This window comes from Lichenostomus cassidix, chromosome 4A, assembly GCF_008360975.1.
Source record: "Lichenostomus cassidix isolate B80296 chromosome 4A, HeHo_3.0, whole genome shotgun sequence".
NCBI lineage: Eukaryota > Metazoa > Chordata > Aves > Passeriformes > Meliphagidae > Lichenostomus > Lichenostomus cassidix.
Window position 1 is genome coordinate 12,107,776 of NC_139485.1, and position 25,470 is coordinate 12,133,245.

The following is a 25,470-nucleotide window of genomic DNA, read 5'->3' on the forward strand; positions in this document are numbered from 1 at the left end:
CGAATCCAGCTTCACCTCATTTTTCCACCACGGCTGACAGTCGAGACGTGAATCATTCATTCCTTCTGGCCTTTGTGTATTTTATCAAATGCTACAGGGAACAACTAACTTCAATTCCCTCAAGTCATTTCATAAAATGCCAAACCTAATGTTCTTTCATACTTTAATAAAATTAAGTTCTATAGGAAAGAAAACATACATCTAGCCAAGCTCAACCATTTTGACCAGATTTTGCCATCAGACCAACCTTACCAGCACAAATCTGCTACACATAATCCTGCCAGTCAGAATATATATAAAATACACCACTGGATAAGCTTTCCACCATTCTTTGGCAGTGTACAAGGTTCTCTTCTGCATATGGCTTGGGCCCCACCTCACCAAACAGATAGGTGTGATGGATAAACCTCATTTAGGATAAATATTTGTCCCTAGAGCCAAGGAGTTGAAGTAATCACAATATACTCAGAGGACAAGGCACATGCAACTAGTACACATCCAAAACTTAGTGGAATCCACACAGAGGAGCTCTGCAAAGCTTCTGAAAGAGGCTTAACAACCAGAAGAACAGCCAAAGCACTCCCAGAAGATGCCGACCCAAGAATCCAAGGGGAGAAAAAGCAAGGACCATTTCTAGGTTGAACACCAATCAGAAAGGATGAGCAAGAAAACTGTTCCCTCTAGTCAGTTCTCTCCTGAGTTCACCTCCAGCTCCACTGACAACCTCCTCCTCTGAGCCAGACAGCTCAGAGAACTCCAGATTCTGGGTAAATGGTCAAAAAGGAAGTCATTCCCTTTGGACAGAAGTCAGACACCTGCAAGCCTCTGGTTTCTTCCAGAAAACTGGAGTTGTTGGGATGCTGGCAAGCTCCTGCCACACAACAAAACTCCGGGGAAAAAACACCAAGTTTTCATCATAGCCTCTGAGAGAAGCAAACCTTAAGTAACTCTACCAAAGTCAATGGGCCTGCAGCAGAGAACATGATCCCTGTGGTAATACACCAAACCCATAAAGACTCCATTTTCTTGTACAGACTGCATGTTTTCCACCAAAAGCATTTAAATGCAGCACCTGAGGAACCACCCTAGCCCTGCTGAGGTCAGCAATGACAGCAAGTTCCACCAGCTCCTGTACCCCACAAGGGCATCATTCAAGGTCAGGTAGTGTGTGGAGACTTAAAGGATGCCTCCTGCTCCTCTCTAAAACGGAGCATCTCCTCCTCTTGTACCTTTACCAGGAACAGCACCAACTGGAGCCACATGAGAATCAAAGAGGCTGCTCTATTTGCAGCTGCAAACATTTTATTTATTCTGAAAACTCAACTAACACAGCTGTGAGATCTGAAATATGACTCGGTGGAGTTCGCGTCTTACTGCAGGCAATCACATTTATTATAATAAATAACTATAAATAAATAATGAGGTTGCTTCACAGGGACACGGGTAACCTGTCTAGACAATTGCAGCGGTGACGTACTCTGCACTGGAATGTCCTCCACATTAACAATAAGTCTTGATTAAAAGAATTATTTTTTTTTAAAGCAAGGCAATGATTGCTTATTTAAAAATACTGAAGCCTGCTTCCTCAGCTCTTCCAGCACGAACCCAGCTAGCTTAGCTGGTAACACCTTGCTCTCCAGCAAGCCTTCACCATAGCAGACCCTTAGAAAAATCAGGGAACACTCCAGCATGCAGAGTTTCTTGCCACATAACCCAAATTTTCCTATATGAAGCAGTAAAGGATACTGCTTTATCAACAGGCTGTTGTACCCACAGCTCAACAGCATCCTTTGACCACCCCAGTGTCATGATGGTTCTCTGTGGAAGGGAGAACTGCTCTTCCCTTCCCTGGCAGTTCACTGTTTGCTTAATGGAGAAAAGCTACGGCCAAAGCAATAGCTGGGACATGTAACCTTAATTAATTAGCAGACCCAGTGGAAAATGCCAGCTCTGCACTGTCACTGCCTGGCTTTCAAGGACCCTCTGCCTGCGTCAGCAGCAGAGACACACTGGGGCCATTAACGTTTGCTCCGGGATAAGGACAGATGATGCGAGGGTGGCTTCAGCAACCTGCTACAGAGAGATGAGGTCTGAGACAAAGCAGTGACCTCCTGTGAATCTGTTTGTGGTGAATGTCTTCCCTCTCCATAGTGACGGGCCCTAGGAGAAACTCACCAAGAACAAAGCTAAGGTCAGCTGGAAGGGATGCAGAGAGCGAGCAGATGGCCACCTGCCACCTCACCAATCAGCAGTATCATTCACTTCAACTGCCTCATGAAATATTTCCTCACTTCTTCCTCTCTCTCTCTCTCTCTAGCTGTCTTCTTTCATCCACGTGCTGCATCCATTTAGGCTACAAGACCCATTTAGCATGTAGTGTGCAACAGCTGGGAAAGCAAACAAAAATAATCAGACCAGTACCTTCTCCAATGACTGTCAAATCCTAGAGGCAACTGCAAGAATCAACACTGTGGCAATAACCCCCAAAAATTTCTTATTCTATAGAAATATCCCCTGCCCTCAAACAGGTCTGCAGTTAAAAACCATTTCAATAATGAACTTTATCAATACTGGTCACCACTCTCCAGGAAAAGATCTCCCTTTTTCCCCTAAGCCATTTGTCTGCCCTTGGAGGAAAATCACAGTGTTATGGACTTTGTAGAAATAAATTCTGCAATCAGCAGCTCTATTAATGTTTGCAGGGTGGCCACGAGAAGCTTGGCCAAGGATTTGACAGACATCTGGCTTGCAGGACAGATGCTGGGTTAAGTATGTTTTGAATAACTGTAATAAATAAAACAAGTAAATTCCACACAGGCTCCATTTTTTCAGCAGACATAACCTTATCCAGCTCCTCCAGGACCATAGGCAGCCTTGCAATTTATCTCCGATTTCTCCCTCTAATTTCCCATCTCCTTTTTTTTTAAAGCTCAAGTTCCTTCAGTATCCATTGCACGTTAGATTTATAATGCTAATCAAACTTCTCCAGGTAGAGATAGAGTTTATAAATTAATCCTGGGTAAAATAAATACATCAGCCAATCTTGGTACAAACATTCCTGCCTCTGATTAAGCTGAATTCCAGGACCATGTGGTGTGCATTTCAAAAGGGTGAAGTAGCAGGAAAGATGCTCTCCCTGCACTCAGCACAGCATATTTGCATCAATGTGACCTCAAAGCCACAATGCCTGGGCAGGTGGCAGGATGAGACTCGTAGTTATTATGCAAAAGTACAACTTGCTTTGCTGTTCCTTCATGCCTCCTTACCCAGGCAGTGAGCTCCAGGTGCACAGTGCTTGCTGGTGGCAGGGCTGGAGGGTTTGGCTCTGAACTCCCTGGTCCAGGAGCTGGGATGACCTGAGCTCACATCCCACACCAAGGGGCACAAACTGTGCCTTCCAAGGCTTCCTGGCTGCTCCACGATATTTATAAGTGCCCACAACTGAAGTTGTACTTTCCTGTTTTATGCTAACTACAGGCACCTATAAGGAGCGATCAATAGTAGTCTGTGCCATACCCTAAGAACCCTAAAATGTTAAGTGCAGGAACCATCACAGACAAGACATTACAGCATTTATAGAGGCTGAACTGCTATAACAAAAGCTATTTATACACTAACTCAGCAGAGCTGAAGTGCTCATCTTCTAACAAAATTGGCTGAGTGGTTTAAACAGGACCCAGGGCCAGAAGTCTGAGCAGCTCTGCTGCCCAGTGTCAGGTGTAGCTCCACAGTGAGCCAGCTCTCAGAGCAGCCAGTAGAAAGAAAATGCATGAAAGCTGCATCCAAGCATTCATACAGGAGGAATATAAGGGCATCAGGGGTATCTCAACCTATTGAGAAGAAGAAATTTCTAACCTTGAAATAATCTTAATGATACCATTTTACTGCAGTAGTAAGGGGAGGCTGCCCAGCTTGCCATGCAAAGCCCATGGGCACAGAAGAGGGCACAGAGCCATCCATCAGTCAAGGTGATGACCCTTTCCACTCACCCACCTGAGAGCCAGGGAAGCAAAGGCTCCACATCCCTACCACCCATGGCTGCCCACACCTTCCGTGACACTGGTACCAACCTTGCTCCTTGGCTGCACCATGGCACAAAGTCTTGATTAGTTGCTATCAATGCCCTAATTTATCATTCTTCAGAGAGTATTAAGTGTGTATTATATATCTGATAGACTTCCCTTAAGCACACACCACTTATTGGTGTAATAGGTACAGTTTGAAGAGAAGTACTAAGTACCTTCCTCATTAAATGAAAACTCAGTGGTCCAAAGCTCTGCCTTCAATTCCACGGTGAAATTCCCTTTCTTTCACCTTGGACACAATAGGATTGCCAATTAAAAAGTGAAAGCAGAACTCAACGCAATACTAAAGCAATTAAACAGGAAAAAAGTCATGAGAGCGGGATGAACGCAGTCTACTGGGGAAGAAAAAAAGGAATTAGTCTTCTAAAAGCAACAGCTAAAAAACTGTATGTACCAGATTTGATTTTAAGAAAACGTTAGCAATGATACATATGCTCAGTTGAGTTGCCAGAAGAATTAGTTTTAAAGAAAAAACAGAGTTTAAAAAATACACTTAGAAAGCAATACTATCATTCTGGTTTATGCACTGTCACTGCCATACATTGCTGCACTTCCAAATGCTTCAGAGATCACTAAGTGCTCTCCCATCACCAAAATAAAGCCCAGCAAATTGCTAATGATAACAGTTAAAGCAAGACGTGGAAACCCAGTTCTAAAAACAAACAATGTCAGAAACAGCATGCTGGCTTAACAGCCCTAACCAGGCAGCCAAGTGCAGCTCACAGCTGACTTGGACTCACAGTCCTCCCAGCAGACTCCTCTAAAGCACCAGGGCAAATCAGGAATTACTAATTATGAGTATCCAAGGAGGATGCAGTGACATTTCCTTGTAAGGCTGGAGCATTTTGTGGGTATTACATTGGCTTTTAACCTCTCATCCCATCATACAACTCCTATGAGTTTTGTGGTCCCAGCATTAACCCTGTGGAAAAGAGCTGACACTGCAAAATCCTGGCTCTTATCATTAAAGCTAACCGGATCCTGTTCTTCAACCAATTTAAGACAGAGCTGATGCAGGGCATGAATTATCTCCCTTCCTGGCAGGCATCCTCTCCAGGGAAGGGGGCTCTTCATGCAATCAACAGGATGAGCACCTTTGTCTCTAATAGGGACGAGTTGGGCCATGAAAGCAGCACCCCTGCCAAGTTCAGGGCACACACGACGGGGAGTCCACAGATTTCAGCTCTGCAGCAGCCAGACTGGGCAGCTCTGGAGATCAAATCAAGATCAGACCTGGCAGCACCCCAGGGCACAGCGTCTGCTTTGACATTTTCAATGCCCTGTGGATGCCTCCAGGAGCAAGCTGAGGATGAGCTGCCAGAGGCGTAACAGCCAGTACAAACTCCTTCCCCAGGTAGTTCAAACTCTCTGCAACCTTGCTGTTAACTCCCAGAAAACTTCATTTCAAAACAGAACTGAAGTGCTCTAATGTTACCTCTTCTAAAAGCTTACCTTGTGCTCATGAACAAAACAAATGTCCTAAACCCAAGGGAATGAAAGGGTTACATGATCTGTGTGTTCAACAGGTCTTAAACCGTTCTAATGCCTGGGCAACTGGTAAGAAGGGGGACCTGACCTGAATTAGCTAAAAATTCCTATGCATTTTTGAAAGCTTTACTAGTAAACTCAGCTATCGATCAGAGCACTGACCCTTTCAAGCTTGCACAAACTTAGAATTTCAATATCTCCTCCAGGTATCAAGAAGAAACTCCCAACTAAGGCCAAGTCTTAACAATACCAAATAATGTTCTTTTTGAATGTGCTATTAAATCATTGCTATTCAAATATTGACAGTGAAGCACTTTCAGGTGTCCTGTGGGCATCTCTAGCATTAGCCACTGTGGAAACAAACATTCTCAGACAGTAAAGGTAACCAAAGAGTTTCAGGCTGCCCAACGGCACAAGCTCATCCCTTAAGCCCAATTTTGTTCTGAGGCTCTAAGATGCACCAATTCAATGGAATTTATTTGCTCATCCTCTAAATCTCAGGTTAATTTCATTTTGACAACCTCCACCCTGGGCTTAAAACCCAAGACAGAGTGCTACAACAACCTTCAGATGAACTCACTTTCAACTCACACGCTGAGAGCAAGGAAACACAGAGCCCTGCAGGTCGTAAGCCTCTCCTCAGCAAACAACACCCTGCAAAATGCAGGTCACTAATTCAGAGCAATAATTCCCACCCCAGGAGGTCAGAGAAGGTACAGATCAAGACACTGCACACAACTCCCACTGTGTGGGATGCAGGAACATGCAACAAGCAGGGAGTTATCTCAGGGAAAAGGTGGTGTTTCGAAAGCAAAACAGAGGCAACAGGTTCCATTCGTGGGCTGTGGTTAAACCAGACACTATTTGATTTTTAAACCCACACCTATATAGAGTTACGGTAAGTGAAAATGCCTGTTGGTGCTTGTGTCATGCAAAAGTTGCCCTAATTATTAACTACAGCACTACAGCCCCACAGCCTATGGTGCCTTCTCCAGGAGGAATGGAAATAAGCACACCAACCCACTGCCACCACCAATCTTCTGGACTTTAATTAAGCAGAAAGAAAAAGGCTAAAACTCTATAGGGAAAAGCTGCCTGCTGGTTTGCTCCTTACACTGAGTTGCTCCTCCAGCATCACCCTGTCCCCTCCAAATTGTTTTTACATCTTGCTGTACAAAATGTCTTTTTCTTTTCAGGGAGGTTGGAGGAACATCTCATCGGAATGATGACCAGGTTTCACAATACGTGGTTTTGAAGGTTGGTGTTAAATTTGACACTAGCTTCAAAGTAATTGTGACTAACCACTAAATCAGCATGTGTAATGGATTCCTCTGAACATTTATAGCTAGCAGTTCCATTATGCGCTAATCTGGAAAACGTCTAAACGACTCTCCACAAAAATTAGAGGGCAACATAAATGTCTTGATAAAAACAAGATTCCAGAGATACTCCACTTAACCACAGTGACTTCTAAAACATAATGTCTAGTGCAGTAACATCCATTAGAGTGCAGTCATTTGCTATTTGATTTTTAAAGCCATGCTTCAAGACATCAATCTAGAGAGTATCAAGTCTATGTGAAAGGTGAAACAATTAAGAACAAACCTCTAGGACTGTGCTGGGATCTGCAAGGAGAGTGAATAACAGCAAAGGAGACAAGGAGCACCAAGAGGCTGCCTGGGAGCTGTGGATTGAAGCTGCCTCTCCCTGCTGCCAAAGGATAAGCTCAAAGTCATCCTGTGCTCCCTGATGCTCATCCCTGCACATCACTTGAATCAAAATCCCTCAGTCCACAGCAGAACAACACGCTGTAAGAATTGTCTGTCCTTGTTCAGATTCAGCCTCTTCCTAAAGCTGTGACCTCCAAACTCTGAAGGTCTGGGGATAACACAGCTTCTGAGGGAGAGGCACCACATTAGAGATCTTGCCTGTCCTCTCTTTTGGAGAAAATGATGCCAGAGGAAGACCTTTATGCAATCAAAACCACAATAAAAATAATACAATTAGCTAAGCATACAAGAAGCAGAAGAGGGAAGCATTACTGATTCATTCCATTTTCCTGGAAAAGCTTGAACTGTGGTTAAGTGGAGGACAAGTTGAAATTTTCCATTAGTGGGGAAAAAAAAAAGAAAGAAAAAAACTTGTTTATAGAGAGAAGGGGAAAAACCATTCAGGTTAGTGTTCAAGTACAGCACAATAAATTTTACCACAAAACCTCTGCTAGGCAGATACCCTGCTCCCAGCCCAAGGAGCAGTGGAGCTTGCAAAAAGGCTGCTCATTTAACACAGAAACTGTGTAAAAAATAAAAGGCCATAAGAGAATCCCAATCTTCAAGCTAGGAGGGAACAGACAGCTTTTTGACATTCCTCCCAGAAAGTTTTCCTCCAGTCCCCCTGCCTGGGGGTCACCTGTGGAGGGGGAGCAGGAGGTGGGGAGGAGGTGGCTGGGATGTGACTGCTGCAGGTGACCCCAAAGAGCTCAACAGCACTGCAGCCTGGAGTGATCTCAGCAACACAGGCGTCAGTCTAGACCAGGGACTTGAAAACACTTCACCACTACACCTTCCTGAGTTGTACTGTGCACTCCTACACCACAACCAAGGATCAAAGCCAAGTGATGCAATAAGTGACTGCAGCACATCCCAGCCCTGGTACCTGCACTGAAGTGAAGGGGTTTGCTTTTGTCCTTAACAGAAAGGGATGGTTCATCTCAGCTGCTCAAGCAAAGATGAAAAACAACTTGCAAAATAAAAGGATGTCGTCCACATGAGCTAAAAAGCCTCTCTTCTGCTCCTCACTTCTCCAAACATCCAAGATTGGCTCCCACCAGCTAGCACACTGCAGATTTTAGGATCACTTATTCTAGCACATTGTGTCATGCCCTTCAGCTTCCATAAATCCTACAGTAACCAAAATCCAAAAAAAAGCACATCTCCCAAATCCTGTAATAGAGCCCAACATAAACTTCCACAAACACAAAAAGAGAATTACTTCTGGCAGCCCAGAACTGCAATTCCTGCCTTTATATTGCATCCCAGATCCTGCTTCCCCTTTCCTTAAAAATTAAGCCAGTCCTCTGCTGTAACCAAAATGATTAGCCATGTAAAAGATACAGTCCTAGACAGGCAAGCCAGTTGAAAATGTTCATGTGTACAATGACTTCTGTCTGCCCCATGTTTGGTGGGAGGAGATGAGGTTCCCACCCCAAAGCTGTTCTCAATAAGGAAACAGGTTCTGGGGAAGCTGAATACGTGAAAGTCACAAGAAAGCATTTTGGCAACACCTGCTGCCAAAAAAGAGCAACTCACCTCACAGACTGTGTTACCTTCTCTTGATGAACAGATTTCAGCTTGAGTACCCATCATCATGAGGTGCCAGACCTCAGGTTTAACCACCATAACCTCCATTATTAACAACTGAAAGTACTGGGACTCCAACGCGTACTGAGACATACAAATACCCTTAAAAAGATTTTTTAATCACAAGAGTAAAGAGACCAGAATATCACTTATCTTGATGGACCATTTTATAAGACATTAAGTATTTTTACTGTAAGGGGAAAAAATAAAGTATGATACTGCACTTTATACCCATAACTCTTCCATGAATACAGAGGTTTATTGCAGGAAGCAATTCACCTTCCTGACATCAGATGATACATGAGTAAAAGCAGAAGCAAAAATGTCCTGCTAATTCCAGAAAAATAACATAACGTGATGGGAAAAGCAAAACCAACCCTTTAGACAAGAAACAAGAGAGTCTTAGATTCCTTTTAAAGCCTTGCAATTTCCAAAGTACAGCTAATTTGTAACATTTAATACACAAGTTGTCATCAGCCTTAAACCTCAATTTCCAGACTCAGCTGTACCTGGGAGAGCAGCAGGATGGGCTGAGCACACAATCAAATCCTCCAGCACGACTGCTGAGCCTCCACAGCCAAGCCAGAGAATCTGCTTATATATTTTACAAATAACCGGATCCTTCCGTAATCCAGGCTCTGAGAAATTTTTATCTCACCATGAGCTCAGTTATTCTTAAGTCCTTTCTGTGTTTTTTTCTCTAGGCTGCCTGATACACTGACCAATTTTATAAAAAGGATTGGCTGACGGGAGGTCCGGATTCAGGTCAAACAGAGTTGGCCTTTTTAGTGTGCTCTTTCAGATGCTGATGGAAAAGAGATCTAAAACTCCCATTTTCGCCTGTACCCTCAAATAAACCTGCCCAGGAAAGGCATCTCTTCCTACAGCTTTCTCCTGCAGAGGCCTGGCTGTTACACAGAGTCTGAAACAGCTGCTGATTTTGTTCTCCAGGTCCCCAACCCAAACCTGATATGCCAGCCAGGATGGACATCACATGGATGAACCAACTTACCCAAGCTGCTCCCCATGTCTTTGGGTCCTGTAACAGGGAATCTCAACTTTCACTTGTCTCAGCAAGTCTCTAGACCCTACACCCTCTGCTCATCTCACTGCACACACAGCTGCAGCACTGACCAGCCCCAAGGTACAAGAAAGTGAGAATTACAGCAGGGTAAGGCTGGCATTCCAAACAACAGCGAAGACACATGGAATCCCAAGTCTGCAGAGCACAAAACTTCAGGGCAACAAAAGGTGCTGACACCATTACTGATCTGTATTCTATAAAGCCCTGAGCAATAAATTTAAACCCTTTGAGTCTGTGCTTAAGCAATATATATAAGTACTTTTGTTAACACAACAGAGTTCAGGCTTGACAAGACATTGTTTGTGTGCCTCTTAAACCTAGTGATGCACAACCTCCTTCTGATCCCATCTCCAGAAATATCAGCATCATCATGTGCCTTCACTTAAATGTCCCAATAAATAAATTTAAAATATTTATGGCAGATTTTTCCAAAAGCTGTATTGTACCAAATCCCAGGCCAAAAGCACTTAGCCATGCTCACAGGCAAGGATAGTTAACACACTCTCATCCTTGCAAGCAACAAAAGAGCTCAGTAATTCCAAACAGAGGGCAGTGCTCACACATTTGCCATGCAATATTTTCTGCCGACTGTATTTCTAGCAAAATTGCAATTTCTTCTTGCACATGATAGCACATTAACTATGCCACAAAACACTGGGTGATAAAGCAGCTTGCAGAACTGTTCCTCAGTCAAAACTCGTCCCTAGCCACTGCCCTCTTGTTCAGCTGTTCTGCATCACTGCTAGCAAGCTGTGAGCTCCAATCTCCAGCAGGTATTATCAGCACTACCCCATAAATCTAACTCAGTGAGGAAGTTGTCTCTATCCATAAAATTCTGAGAGTGCTCATATTCCAACCCAGAACACTGCTGACATCCAAAATGCAACTATCAGCATGGAAAGTGAGCCAGAAGAAGGCTGGCTCATCTCAGGAGAAGCAGCTGCAGGTGCAACTACTCTTTTCATTTGTTTTCTGTTTCTTCTCTGAAAATGGAATGAAAAAAGGCTTTCATAACTCTACTTTGCAAAATCCATTAGTTATGTTTATGGGCTCACCTGGGGTCTATCTGAAGCAGGACTGACTTAAAATGGCATGGCAATACAGGATAGTTTTGCAAATTAACAGAGCTTAAGCAATACCAACTGACCCTTACAGTCAGCTTTATTTGAAAGCAAAAATCCTACCCCACATTTTATTAACCTAAAGACCTAAAGTTACTGGAAATCACCAAAGTAAAAAACCCCAAACCTACCAAAGTTTTGGCTAAAGATGCACACTTAGAAAAAGAGAAAATGGGGTGACCATGCCAACACAAGCTTTTTCTCTTACCAGAGACTGACTTGCAGCACACAAGAACTAAAGGAATTAAAGACTAATTTATGCCATTTACATTTTTGCAAGTCACTCAGCTACCATCCAGCGGGCACATCCTGTTGTGTCTGACATTTCCTTGAGCGCTTTTGTCTTCTCCCTTTCCTGTGCTACCACTGCTCTGATTAGATCCAACACCCCCACAGAAACACAAACAGCTCTGTGAAAGGCAGAAGCCACACAGCCATCTTCCTCCCCTTCTGCAGTTGGTGGAATTAGTTCCAGGAGGAACAAAAACTGCAGCTCTCCTGCAAGTGCTGCAGGGACAGATGCCTCCTCCAACCTCCAGCCCCATTTAAGTTCTCCAAGGGGAGGATGACCTCCCACAGCATCGTCTCTGTCAAGATGAGTTAACTGCTGGCAAAATATATGAGGAAGTTAGTACCTGTGAGGTTTTCCTTAAGCAGGACACAAGCTTATTCCAAATAATTTTCTCTGAACCCACAACAAAAAAAAACCTTGCAACCTCAGAATAGCTTGGGATTGCTCCAGGGACTAACTTTCCCACAGGCAAAAGGAAATGCTCTCCCCTCAGTTACCCTGAAAAAGGAACTTTCAAAAGCAGCTTCTCTGGCTCTGACCAAGGAAACATTGTTTTGCTTAACAGTGGGGTTTAAATAGTTGCTTTACTCTGAACCCAAGGAAGGCCGGAGAAAATAATCAGTGGCAGAGAGTGCTTTAGTCACTCCATTTGGGTGTCTGCCGAAGGATCTTACAGTTCAAACAGCACTCTGAATAAGCAGATTGCCATTGCTGGGAGCCTTGCAATGTTTTAACTTAGCCAACAAAATGGAGTTATGGCAGAATTGATCTTCCAGCTACTTCGACCTCTAAGAGCATCAAAACTTCACAATCCTTTTGATTACGGGAAATTAGGAGCATTTGCTACAAGGATCTCACGAAAGGCTTACTCTTCTTCATGCCTTTATGGAGATGTGCAAAATCATTTACGCCGCAAGATTATCTCCCTCGTAGCTGTATGTATTTAGTTATATTACATCAAAAGTTTGGCTCCTTCAGAGCTGGATAAGCAGCTGAGAAGCAAGAAGTAACATGATTTGAGTCTCACCCCTAATGGATCTTATGATTTATAGGCCTCTAAAGACTAATGATTTTTTTCAAGACTAAAAAAGAGGAGATTTCACTCAAAGCTGTATATAATAGCTTAAATGGATTCTGTCTTTAAAAGCATGAACAGCTGAGAAAGAAGGCTAAAGTCAGGAAAGAAGGAAAAAAGCTGGTCCTAATTGCCACTTATTCAAAAACATTATCTTGTTATATGCATATATTCAGTATCCACCCAGAGATATGGGAGTGGATGGAAAAGGCAACAGCAAATTAAGTGTTTAGACTTTCTATTTCAACAAAACCCACCCCACTCGATGTTAAACACAGGTCCCACCCAATGAAAACACATTAAAAGAATTATACATTGGCTGTTTACATCAGCAACATGAGCTTAAATGCAAAAGAATAGATTGCTTTGGCTTCTCAGTCTCACATTAGCAAATGCAATTATCTTTCATTAATTTTACAGAGTGTTCACAGTAGAAATTAAATCATTCCTTCATGTCTAAGAAAAACTTTACTGTGTTAATTATTCATAAATACCAAAGTCTCCTACTTATTACTCATCGCAAATGTGATTCGTTTCAATAACGCCTGAATAATTCGGTGCTACCCTATTAGTCCCAGAACACAATGTACAATTGCCAGCACCAGCAAGTCAATCACAAACAACAATCCACGCTTGCCAGCTGCCAAGGAAGAAAAGGAGGAGGAAGAGGAAGGCAGGAATGACACTTCCCCCCCACCCCAGTCACCGTGCTGCCTCCATCATCCATCCCACAGGAAAAAAGCATCCCACATCTCTGTCCCGGTTGGCTTTGCTTCCATCCAAGATGCTGCAGACTCAGGCAGGCACTGCATTCCATTCCCAAACTGGGAGCAAGGAGCCAGGCTCCCGAGGGATGAAGGCAGCAGCTGGGGATGCTCCACTGCTTTGCTTCCCTGCATATTTACGTCTGGGCAGGCAGCTCTCCAGCAGTGGGAATTAACTGATTGAGAAGGGAAAGGGAGATTAATCCTCACAAGTATGTAAGGAGCCTACAAGGGTAATTCCAAAAATGGCTGAGGGCTGCTCGGCCACAGTAATCCCTGCAGAGGGAAACAAAGCCCAGGCACCATTTCTGCAGCAAAGTGGTTAAATAAGGAATTACCCAGAGTTTTGCGTCCTGGCCGCTTGGCTGCTCAGCAGATTGAGCCTTATGGGAGGGGAAGAGATGACTGAAAAGTTACTGCAGGGATAAAATAAGCTGAATATGCTGGAATTACAAGTTTTTGTATTGTTTCTTCAGTAATTAAAAAACAACAGACATCTGGTCACATCACCAAAATCTTTTGGAATTGCACCAAATCACAAACACATATATATATATCTGTGTGTGTGTGTGTATGTATGTATATATATGTATGTATATATGTATGTGTGTATATATATATTTTTTTTTTTTCCATATTAATGTCTCGAAAACCTTTGATACAAGGTTCATTTGACACGGGTTCCATCCAGCCCAGCAGTCCTGCCCTTGGCAGGGCTCCCAGAGGCATCCTGGACCCCACTGCACTTCCCAAAGCCTACGTCTCCTCACAAAGACCCATTCCAACATCCCATTTTCAGCCACACATTAATTATTTTTGCTTTCTAGCAAGTTACGTGAGCTAATTTGGGGTGATGCCATACAGAAATGCTGCCTTTATTATTACAGTTGTGGAGAAAGTAAATTAATGCAAAGGATTGCACACAGAGGTCTAATCCATTTGAGGTAAATCAATGCATTGCACATTTAAATTGCTCTGCTTTCCTTCAGAAAAGTACATTGAAGTGATTCATTAGGCACTGAACTGTTCACAGAAACAGACCAATTCTCTTAGGCATGCCAGTGCATCTCTGCTGGTTAAATTTAAAAAGCAATCAAATCTACTAATAAGTCCTTTTTGCCGACATTTACATCAGTAGAGAACATGATTCCTGACAATTCAGATTAAATAAATGAGGCACAAATTAATCTCAGTTAATATGTCTCAGAACCAATGCTCGACTTGTTAAACTTAAAAATCTGTCTTTTAATAAAAATAACTTATTGGTAATGCTTGACTTCCAAGCGCCTTTCATAACCTTTATTAAAGGTTATAAAGTTATCAAGAGGGATCACAAGGCACAATCTGTGTCTATTTTAATACAGTCAAAGCATTTATTTATAGTTTAATTTAAATATTTATAAATTCCAAAAGAAAAATTAGCAGAAAGGCACCTTTTTAAGAAAAAGTAATCATGTCTTAGTACAACAGAACCACGGCACAGTGTTCAAATTCCCACTCTCTTCTTTGGGGAGGACCAACTCAGGTAACATGGAATAAACAATTCAAGGTATAACACCTGTACCTCATATCTTGCTCTACTGCAATCACTGGGATTTATTTCTGCAACAATTAATGCCTTCTCTCTATCCACAAAAACGTCTCCAAATTTGCAGTCAAAGGCAGTAGGAAACATATACTTTTAAATAGCTAAAAGTCAATTTGCACTTTATTAAAGACTTAGAGGAGAACTGAAGAGATCTTATATGGAAAATGATTTTTTAATCCCTTTAAGAAGTGCCCCACTTTATCTGCAAAACCAGCAATACCAATTTAGAGAGCTTTACATGTCCTATAGCCCAAACCTAAAAAACCTATGAACTTAAGTTTATAACCAAGCCTTTCAAGGTTAGGCCCTGTAATGGGATTAGGTGAAGGAAACACTTGTACTTAGGAAAAGAATCCCTTGTCCTTCCCCTCAAAATCCCTTTTTCACTCTGCAGGCTGGTCCACTGCTCCGCAAGCCCCAAAACCAAACCCAGCTCTGGTCCCACCAGGTGCCATGCAGGAAAATTCAGCTGCTGCAGGTGCATGTTGGTGGGTGGCAAGATAATATTCACTGCACATCCCACCCTGCAGCCACCCTGCTGAAACGAGCAGGGTCATTAGGAAATCTCGCTGATAAATGAAGCAGCTCAGAGTCACTCAGGCCTGGCAGCATCTCTGCAAAAGCTGTTTTTTGGTTTGGCTTTTTTTTTTTTTTTGGTTGGTTGGTTCAGGTTTTTTTGTTGTTGTTGGGGTTTTTTTTAAATTTTTGTTTGTTTGTTTGGGTTTTTGTTTGGTTTTTTTTTTCTTTATAATTGTTGCCCATTTTTTCCCGGGGAAAAACTGTATTTCAAGGGCAGGCAGGCACCCCCTTGGTGCTTTGGCCAGAGCCCAAGTTCCAGCAGGTCACCCCATCTGCTTGCTCACAGCCTCCAGCTCAGCCCTGCTGCTCCCCTTTCTCCCTGAGCAGCCCACCAGGCTTCACCCCCAAAGTGGCACCACCGGGGGATTCTATCCTTGGAAATGGTGTCTGCTTCACCAGCTCCAGAGGTTTTAAACTGTCCACCTCCTGCTGAAGCCTGCATTAGCCACCCCAAGTCTTGGGGCGCCATGGGACCCTGCAGCATCTCTTCTGCCTACAAGGGGTTTAGTGCTGATTTATGGGGCTTAACTGTGCACCAAATTCCACCACTAGAGGTGAAACACAGAGCTCATCCACTTGGACAGCTATGAATCACCTCTGCAATAGGGAGAGGCACAGCTGCTAAGAACCAAATCCTATAAATGACTTTTATCTCCCTGGTAGCGCTACACAACTGTTTTCCCCTTCCACACCAAAGCAGTTTACCGGGAAACTGTTAACACCTTTGTAGCTACCTACACACAGCATTATGAGGAAAACTCAGCGTGGGGAAAATTAACCCCACCTCTGTCAGACCCAGTACTGCAGACCTCAAAGCAGATGACACCACATTTTCAAGAGCACGTAGATTAATCTGTTCAGCCAACAGAGACACACACAGTAAGTATTTCCAGTTTGCTGGGAAATGTTTCAATGCATCTTTTTAAAAAGATTTTTGGAGGACTCAGCTTGGAAGGGTTTCACTAACATGCAGGGACAAGATAAGAACGCCCATGCATTGCCAGCGGGTTCTGCCCCACATCACACCAACCTGGTGCCAGCATCAGGCCTCCCAAAAGCCAGCAGGCACCAACCTGGTCCAACAGGCTTGTACCAGCAGCATGAAGTTTCCTCCAATCTCAGACTTTCTGGCTCCAGAGGCAGTTCTACAAGCTGGTTCTCCTCCCAACACAGAATATCTCTTTCCTTTAACGCTGCCCGGGAGGAACACCAAACACAGCCTGACCTTTAAGCACAACCACATCTCTCACCCAACGAGGGGACAAAGCCATGACACCACTTAAGAACACTGGTATCTGTATTTGCTCCCATGTCTCATTACATTTTTCCTGTCTAACCTCAAGGCCTTTTGTTTCTGGCAATGGTGCCACTGGATTTGCTGCTATAGACAACCTTGGTAGACACTTCCCATAATAATTAGCCAGAGCTGAGAGAAATCTCAGTTCTGTGATGCACAGTTACTTTGGATGCTGCCTCCATTCAGTGTGCCAAAAGCTTTGAGGCTTCCACAATCAATCAAGTGACCCAAGTCAGTCATTCATGACTAGGAAAAGGCACATTTCTCCTTTCTCACCACCAGTGCCAAGAAGCTGAGACAATCCCCTCTTTTCTGCCACCACCATCAGACCATTCCACCAACCTCCCAAGTGGCAAATCCGGAGCACTGAAAGCATCAACTGTGCCTGTACCTTCCCCCTTCCTTCTCCTGTGATTTCTGCATGCTGTAGTGGTGAGCAGGGCTGGTGGAACAGGAGACAAACAGGAACAGGGGCATACAGAACATGCACTCCAATGGGATCCAAGGAGAAAAACCCAAAAATCCCTCCCCCCACACCCAGAGAACCATGTTCCTCCAGGGGAAGAAAGAACCAAAGAAGGAGAGGAAGGTCTATTTACCCCCTTACTACTTATTAAGGAGCACAGGCCATCACTACAAATGAAAGGAAGTTTTGGGAACCCATATGCAGGTTTCCAAACAGGAAAGCACCATCGTGTTAAATCCAAAACAAGACATATCACAACAGCCATCCTGAGTATTTCTACTGCTCCAGTAAAGGAATCTGCACTCCAAACCTGCAATTCCCAGAGAAAACAGAGGCAGACTACTAACAGAATTAAGAGCAGATACTGCAGGATGACTGCTGCAGGCAGCAAGACTCTTCATGGGCACACCCTCCAGGCTGATCCCATCAGATCCCACCACAGGGATGCTCTGTACCTGGTGCTGAGCATTACACAGTCCAGGACAGGGTTTCCTCCAAACTAACGAAGATTCAAATTTTAAACAAAACAAAAGGCCCCTAGGGACCAGCCCAGGTAACCAGCAATCTAACAAGCAGACTCTCCATGCCTGAAAAGACAGATATCTGTGCAAAGTAATCAGGCATAAGTGCAAGATGAAAAGTTTGCTGGAACAATGATCTCTCATTTGGCTGTTTCCACACAAGACTATACAGCTCCAAGACAGCAGCTACAGACTGCTTTATGCAGCTGCCAAGGAGTTCAAATCACTCTTCCAATTCTTCCTCACTTTTCAATCACCTCAACTTTAAATGCAGGAATTCCCACCCTTGTCAAGCCAAGCTTCACTTGAGAAAATTCTTCTTCGCTCCTGATTGAATCCTTCTCCCTGCCCTCACAATGCTCCCCAAATGGGCCTTGCACTCCTCCAGGTTGCTTCCTCTTCTCTCAGGATTTGCACACCAGGGCTGTGACCTCCTTCCCTTCCCACCAGTACACATGACCCAGGATGGCCAGGCCTCCCCCTAAAAACCTCAGCTCAAAACCAAAAATAGCCAGGCTGGCCCCACTTGGAGCCAGCACAGCTTCCCTGCTCAGACACCTTCATCCCACACCTACTGCTGCTCTGAAAGCAGCTTTTATCTGCCCAGAAAGGGCTTAGACTTGCGTCGGTTACTGGCACTAGGTAGAGGTGCAAAATAACTAGTTGTCAGCTGAACGCTGCTAAATTGAGAACACAAAATAAAATTAAAGACAAGGTATTAAAATGGGCAGAAAGACTTGAAAGGACTATTGTTCATTTAAGAACTTCTCTTCCTGTATTTTTAAACATTTAGAAGTTGCAGTCCAAATAATTGCTTGTCAAGACATTTTTTTGGAGAGTAACTGTAGCTATTCAGCAAGCTGTGTAATTAGGTTATTAAAAATATAATATCATTTTGAAGGCTTTGTGAGAGTAGACCTCTACCTAACACAAAATCACCACAGTTTCTTTTTCCTCCCTCTCTCCTGGCTTCAATCCCAAGTCACAGCTGACTTCTGAGAGGTCGCTAGGACTTGTGACAACATACATTGTTTGCAGGATGAGGAACCATCGCTCTGAACTCCTGAGCAGCTACATGCACCACTTCCATTCCAACTCAGGAAAGCATGTCTGGTACACAACAAGGGGAAAAAAAATACAAAGCCAAAAGCTGCAGACAAAATCCCAGCTCTCTGAGCCTGATTTCCCTTCCCACTCAGGTGGGGGGCTCAGGACAAGGAGCCTCCCATTTGTTTGGAGGGCACAGCTAACACCAAGCACAGACAGACCTGTCTCTGGGGAAGGAAGGGAGTCCCTGACCCATGGCTACAGCTTTGCAGGCCAGGCCCATCTCTGGGGAAAGAGAAACACCTATCACTGGAAGCTGAACGGCAAAACGGAGCACATGTTATGCAATTTCCATTTCTGCTGACAAACAACATATTTATAGGACAGGTAAAATAAACTATGCAGCCTGCAAGGCGCTGCAGCCTGAAACCGGGAAGCTAATAGACCCAGAGGGCAAGGAATTGGCTCCTGATGTTAGCAAATGGGATGTCACAAAAATTAGACAAAATTTAAAGCAGTAGGGAAGACAAAAGAACAGGAATCACAATAGCCAAGTCTGATGAAGAGCTGCTCCTTGGGTACAGGACAATAATGACGCTAAGCATTTTTCTACTAGATGGCAGTGTAGTGTCACACTATATAAAAGGAAATCTAGAAAGAAATTGCTTTGTATTTCAAGTGAATCTGTGCTTAGACTTGACTTCAGATAGCATGATATATAACAGTAGCCTCTTTGTAAAGGGACCTGCCATTAGTCTCACAGTGCAATAGGAGTGATACTCTAACTTCTAATTTCCCAGCAAAAGAAGGGGAAAAGACAGTGAAACCCTGAGCAGTTCTGCTACACTGTACAGCTGTGTGCACAGCCATAGACAAGCCCCTCAGTCTGTTATAACCAGAGGTAGGCTCTGATCAAACAGCCCTGGGAGCAGAGGAAGCAGGTCCTCACTGCTCAGGGGAAAAAAACAGCTGGGCTTCTGAAAGGGAAGGACAGCATTTCGGCAATCCCCTGGCTATGCTCAGGGGAGGTTGGCAACTTCAAAGTGAGGTGCAGGGATGAAGAGAGAGCAGTGCCACTAAAATTCAAAATGCAAACACAAGATAATCAAGGTTAGGGCTGAAGAACAATGCAAATATTTGCAGGTAGCTCAGCCATAACAGTTAACCTTTACTTTGCAAGGCTGCCATCCGCATAAGCCAAACTTCAGGTGCCAAGAAGATACGGTGGCTCACCAACACTAATTCCTGGCGTACACAGGAGCTACAGGAGCTCAGCACAGCCAAAGATGGAAAAGCTCTGGGGGAAGCTCGCAGGCAGCCTAAGCATCCTCGCTCCTGCGAGAGCCGCTCCGGGGGTCCCCGAGCTGCGGGGCTGCCCTGCCAGGCCTGCTCCTGTGTCACCGGGCTCGTCACCCCCGGGCTCTCCCCACAACCGCGACAGCCGGCGGGACATACATCACTTCCATCACTCCCCGCCGGCGGAGCGGGGCAGGTTCTGCTGGCTCTGCAGAGCTCGGGGCACGCTGCACCCACCCGGGCCGGTGCGGTTCCCGGGATGCTCGGGACACACCGCGCTCCCCCTCCCGCCGCCGCAGCATCCTCGCCGCCGCTGCGCCCCGCGGGGCCATCATCGCCCGTCCCGCCGCCGCCGCACACCGGGCAGGAGCCCCCCGGGGCACGGCCTCACCTGGAGGGCCGGAGCCGCACCTCCTTCTTGCTGTCCACCACGGAGGGCACGCAGTTGGTGAGCTCGGTCCAGTCGGCGTGCAGCCCACAGCTCCAGCCGGTGGAGAAGCGGGAGAAGAGCCAGGTCTCCCGCTTGCCGGGCCGGTGGCAGGTGCACTTCTTCTGCCCGGCGCGGCACTCGCAGGGCTGCTCCAGCTGGATGTTGCGGACCAGGTGCCGCCCGAAGGTGGTGCCGCCCGTCTTCTGGATGTGCAGGAACACGATCAGGTCGTCCCCCTTGATGTTGAAGTCCACCCGCCGCAGCAAGTCGTCGGCGGAGAAATTGAAGCGGGGAACGAAACGCGCCGGCGTCTCGTCCTCCGCCCGGTACGGGTCGGCGGCGGCGGCGGGGCTGAGGGCGCGGAGCCGCAGGAGCTGGCACTCGGTGCCCGGGCAGACGTACTGCAGCACGATCACGGCGAAGAGGAAGAGCATCACCAGCGCCAGCAGCACCTTGTGGGACCGGTCCTCCATCGTCGCCGGGAGCGCCGCGCATCGCCGCCGCCGCCCCGCTCAGAGCCGCCGCCGCAGCCACCGCCGCCGCCGCCGCGGGGAGACCCGCGCCGCCGCCATCGCCCGCCGCTGCCCACGGCCCTTCCCGGCAGCCCCCGCGCCCGGCCCCGCCGCGCCTCCGCCCGCCCCGCCGCGGCCGCGCCCCCTGCAGCCCCGCCCCCACCGGGACCGCCCCGCTCGGCACCGGGATACTAACGGGACCGCCCCACACCGCACCGGCACCGGGACACCAACGGGACCGCCCCGCCCCGCCCCGGCACCGGGACACCAACGGGACCGCCCCACACCGCACCGGGATACTAACGGGACCGCCCCACACCGCCCCGGCACCGGGACACCAACGGGACCGCCCCACACCGCCCCGGCACCGGGACACCAACGGGACCGCCCCGCTCCGCTCCGCTCCGCACCAGGACAGCACCGGCACCGCACCGGGACCGCCCCGCGCGGCTGCTGCGCACCGGCAGTGGGAAGGGGACCGGCACCGGGACCAGGACTGGGACTAGGACCGCACCAGCAGTGGGACTGAGACCGGCACCGGGCCTGGGACTGCAACGACGTCGGGTCTGGGACCGCACCGGCACCGCGCTCCACGCACGGACCGGGACTGGTCCCGTACCGGGCCCGGCGCTCCCGCCGCGAATAGCCGCCGGACACACCGAGCGAGCTCTGAGCGTGGCCGGCCCGGGGACACCGGGATGCTCCGTCCCCCTGTCACCGTAGCGGAGCGTGGCATCCCCGGCAGTGCTGCATGGCTCTGTGCCCGCCCTGCAGCAGTGCCCGCTGGCAGCACGGGGCGGAGGGTGCTGACCTCAGGGGACATCCCAGTTAAAGGCAGGCTGGGTGTCACCGTCCCACCCCTCCATCCGTCACACACACTCGCACCGCCGGCCACCGAGCTGTCCACTTTCTCTCCACACCTCACACCAACACCCAGGTTTTTGGGGATTTTTTCGGGGGGAGGTAGTGCATTGGCTGTTTTTCTGGATGCCCCAAGTGGTTTCTGTTGACTCAGGTAGCAAATACCTGCGCTATCTCTGTCAGCATATTTCAAAACCTCTCTGCACAACGAGAGTGTTCTGTAAATAAAACAATAACAACAAGGACTCTGTGGATTTATCTCTGATTACAGTGCTGTGTATATTTATATGCAAATGATGTTTAGCCCTCCAGCTGCTGGCGGCTGTTCAGTGATGCCTGTGGGTGGGAGCAGAGGGTGCTCACCCCATGTTCACCCCATGTTCACCCCGTGCCATTCCACAGGGACACCCACTCACCACGTGCCAAGACCTGGCAGGGACATGGAGCACAACACAGCCATCGAGCCTGAGGCTTTCCTTTCCCTCCTCTTGCAACCGATATTGTGGCAGTTAATGCCTGTGAGAACGGCAGCCTTGCGAGAAAAAAGCAATTTTCAAATGAGGTTTCTGGCTAAAGGAGGTTTTCACCCCTTTCCCAGTGTCCTGTCCTTCAAGGAAAAGCAGCCAGGGCAGACCATGGGTTTGGCCATCCCCAGTTTGACTGATGGGCTCCAATATTTAACTGCTGGGCTCAGCTGCAGATGTTACACAGAGGTGCTGTATTTCAGGAACCCCCAGTCTCTGGTAGGGCTGGAAATGTCTGAGCTTCTCCTTCCCCTCCCCACCGCAGCACCTCAGCTTTTGTTTCCCTGTCCCTTGTGATGCCTCTGTTTCTCTGCCTGGCCAATCAGCCTAGAGCTGAATTTTCTAATGTGCACAGCAGGCAGCAAAGAAAATAATTTGTAAACACTCTCCCAGACCTTTATTCATCATAAAAAGAAAAAAAAATGGCTTGCCTCTTTTTTTCCTCCTCTCATGCAATTCTCTCTAAATAATTTCAGCAGGTACATGTGGTGTTTTGAAGGTGATGTCTTTATGGTTTTCATCCTTGAGCAACCTATCCCATCTTTCCTATTTTTTCCAGTTGTCCATAATATTTTGAAAACATTTACACTCACAATAATAGGCAATTTTACCACAAAGATTCTAGGCAGGAGAACTACTGAGTTAATTTGCTTCTGTTTGGATCTCCAAAATGGATGGATTGCACCATTTAATGAAAACTCTGTGTTCTGAAATTCAAGCCTTAAAATTATAAAGATGTTTCTGTGCTTTATATCCATCACTCTCTCACAGTCATTCATATAAAAAAAATATGTTTGCCTCCAGTTTTATTTATTTTACATTGTGAAATAACAAAGATGTGTGGTGGGTTAAAACCAATCCTGAATGCTAATCCATGAGAATTAAACGGAGAGAATAACAATGGCCTAATGTCTGTGCTAAATTAATATATACTATAAAAGATATGATGCATACTGGGTTGGTGTTCCCAGCAGAGCCATTATTTTGGAATGGGCTAAACAAACAATGATCATCCTTTCAGTAATGAGTGATGGTCTCCAGTCTGCTGCCTTCTCACTCACAGTATGCAAATGATGCTCTCAAGCTTTGATCCAGGGACACAAAACATTTGCTTAGGCACTAAAGAAATGAAAATCGCCCCAAACTAGATAAAAGTAGGACAGAGCAGAGCTGTTAAGGTTTCACAGCACGGGCAAGATTCGATGGCAGGCAGGGCAGCTGGTTTAAGTTAAGAGATCAAGCAAAAACACTGAGTGCCTAGTAACACCAGTGGAAAAAATCTCCACCCTCTTCTCCACACATGGTATCCCCAGAGACCCCAAACACATGATCCCTGCTCCCACTCCCCCCAGAGACCCCAAACACATGATCCCTGTTCCCACTCCCCACACACGACCCTTTCCTGCTGGCACAGGGGATCCCCTCACCCCATGTCTCAGGGCATGTCTCATGCCTCTGCTGCTGGCTGGTCCATTCTGCACCACCCTGTCAGCAGCTGCCTCCCCCTCCAGTACAGCAGGGCCAAGCTGAACTGGTGAAGGATCTCATTTTGGTCTGATCCTCTCTTATTACCCACGGGAACATTCAGAAAGTCAGGGGTTTGTGTGCAAAGGCACCGGGTGTTTGCCCAGAGACAGATCAATAAAACACCTTGTGCCTCAAGCCCTGAATTGATCTTTGCTGCTTTAGGAAACTGTTGTTAGCTCATCGGTCAGGGCTGATCATCACATCCCTGTGTACTTCCTGAAAACCTTTGTTTCCACAGCATCTGAATTTCACCTCCGCATTTGGCTGGCAAATGGTGACTACTTGGCTCCAACGAAAAGAAAACACACACCAGCTTTGAGATAAGCAGGCTTTTGGTGTGTAGAACAGAGCTTCATTGGGCATTAATGCCTCCAGCTTATTCAAAGGAACAAGGTTTCATATTAGGTCAGCCTGAGTAGGACCCAGTGTCCACTGTTTGGCACAGGTATGGGCAGGAGTGCAGCCAGCTTGAGCCCCCTGGGCAGAGGGGCAGCACTGGGCTGTGGCAGACCTGACCAGGGCTGGGGTAACCCCAACAGATGAAGCACCCACAGCTGCTGGGAGGATGAAGTCTTTTTCAGATGATAGGGGAAACCATACTTGTACAGTAGCACAATTAGAATAACTTCATTAAAAGAAGTGCAAACAAGCCATTAACTTTGCTTTATCTCTTTGTAATGTGATTCATCTTATAGTACCTGTGCAGGAAGGGGGAGAAGATAGATGAAATAAGTAGAGAAAAGCCTTCTGTGTCATGAAAATAGCATATGTATTGAAATAACACAACCATCACCAGCCCAGCTGCTGCAGCTTTCCTTTACGGAATTGTCTCTCTTGCCTGGGACAGCTGGTTGCTGGACAGGTTTTGTGTCCAGGGCATTCAAAACCACTTTTTCCGCCAAGTATCCTCAAACTGATGAAGTGGGTGCTCCAGCCTTGTCTCCAACTGCCCCAAAAGGACCTCTCCTCCACCACTTCCATAACATGTGCAAAACAGCAACTTCGATAATTTTATTCCTTCTTTGAGACTGGGTAAAACTGGATTATGGAGTCAAAAGGTATCACCAGGAGACAGACAGCATGAAGACACCACCCTGCTCCCTGAGGAAACACATCTTAAAATGAGTGGAAAAGCTCAGAGCAATGAGATGGTCATTGCATGGGAAGAGAAGTGAGGCCAAAAGCAAGGAAATGTCTGGGAAAGGACCAAAGAAATGTGGTGGTGGGAGAGAGATGGAAACCCTGCTAGCACCTCATAAAATAAGGCCCTTATCTAGAAAAAGGGTATGCAAATAAGAGAAGGCATGGAGCAGTGGGGTGATGAGTAAAACTAATTAGAAAATGAGGCTTGATTATTCATGGACTTGACATATCAGAGAGCAGCTAATCAAAGGAATAATACAAGTTTGCATATTCTTTGTGATGTGGGCATCAAAGCCTTCCTTTTTGTCACTATGGCATCACTGCTGCTCATTCCTGAAACCAAGTGCACTCGATGCAAGTGTAACGCCTTGCTCTGTATTAGTAGATAGGTCTTGGAAAGGCTGAGGTGTT

The 25,470-nt window shown here is 46.3% G+C and overlaps 1 protein-coding gene across 1 annotated transcript in view; it reads right to left on the minus strand.

Annotated features, from left to right (window-relative positions):
- The window catches only part of HS6ST2 (heparan sulfate 6-O-sulfotransferase 2), a 122,314-nt gene extending 101,229 nt beyond the window's left edge, over positions 1 to 21,085 (minus strand). Inside the window, exon 1 of the mRNA XM_085060553.1 lies at positions 20,454 to 21,085. Within this exon, the coding sequence (XP_084916679.1) occupies positions 20,454 to 20,965 (512 nt within the window). The 5' untranslated portion in view covers positions 20,966 to 21,085. The remainder of the gene's footprint in view (positions 1 to 20,453) is intronic.
- Positions 21,086 to 25,470: the final 4,385 nt, after the last annotated feature.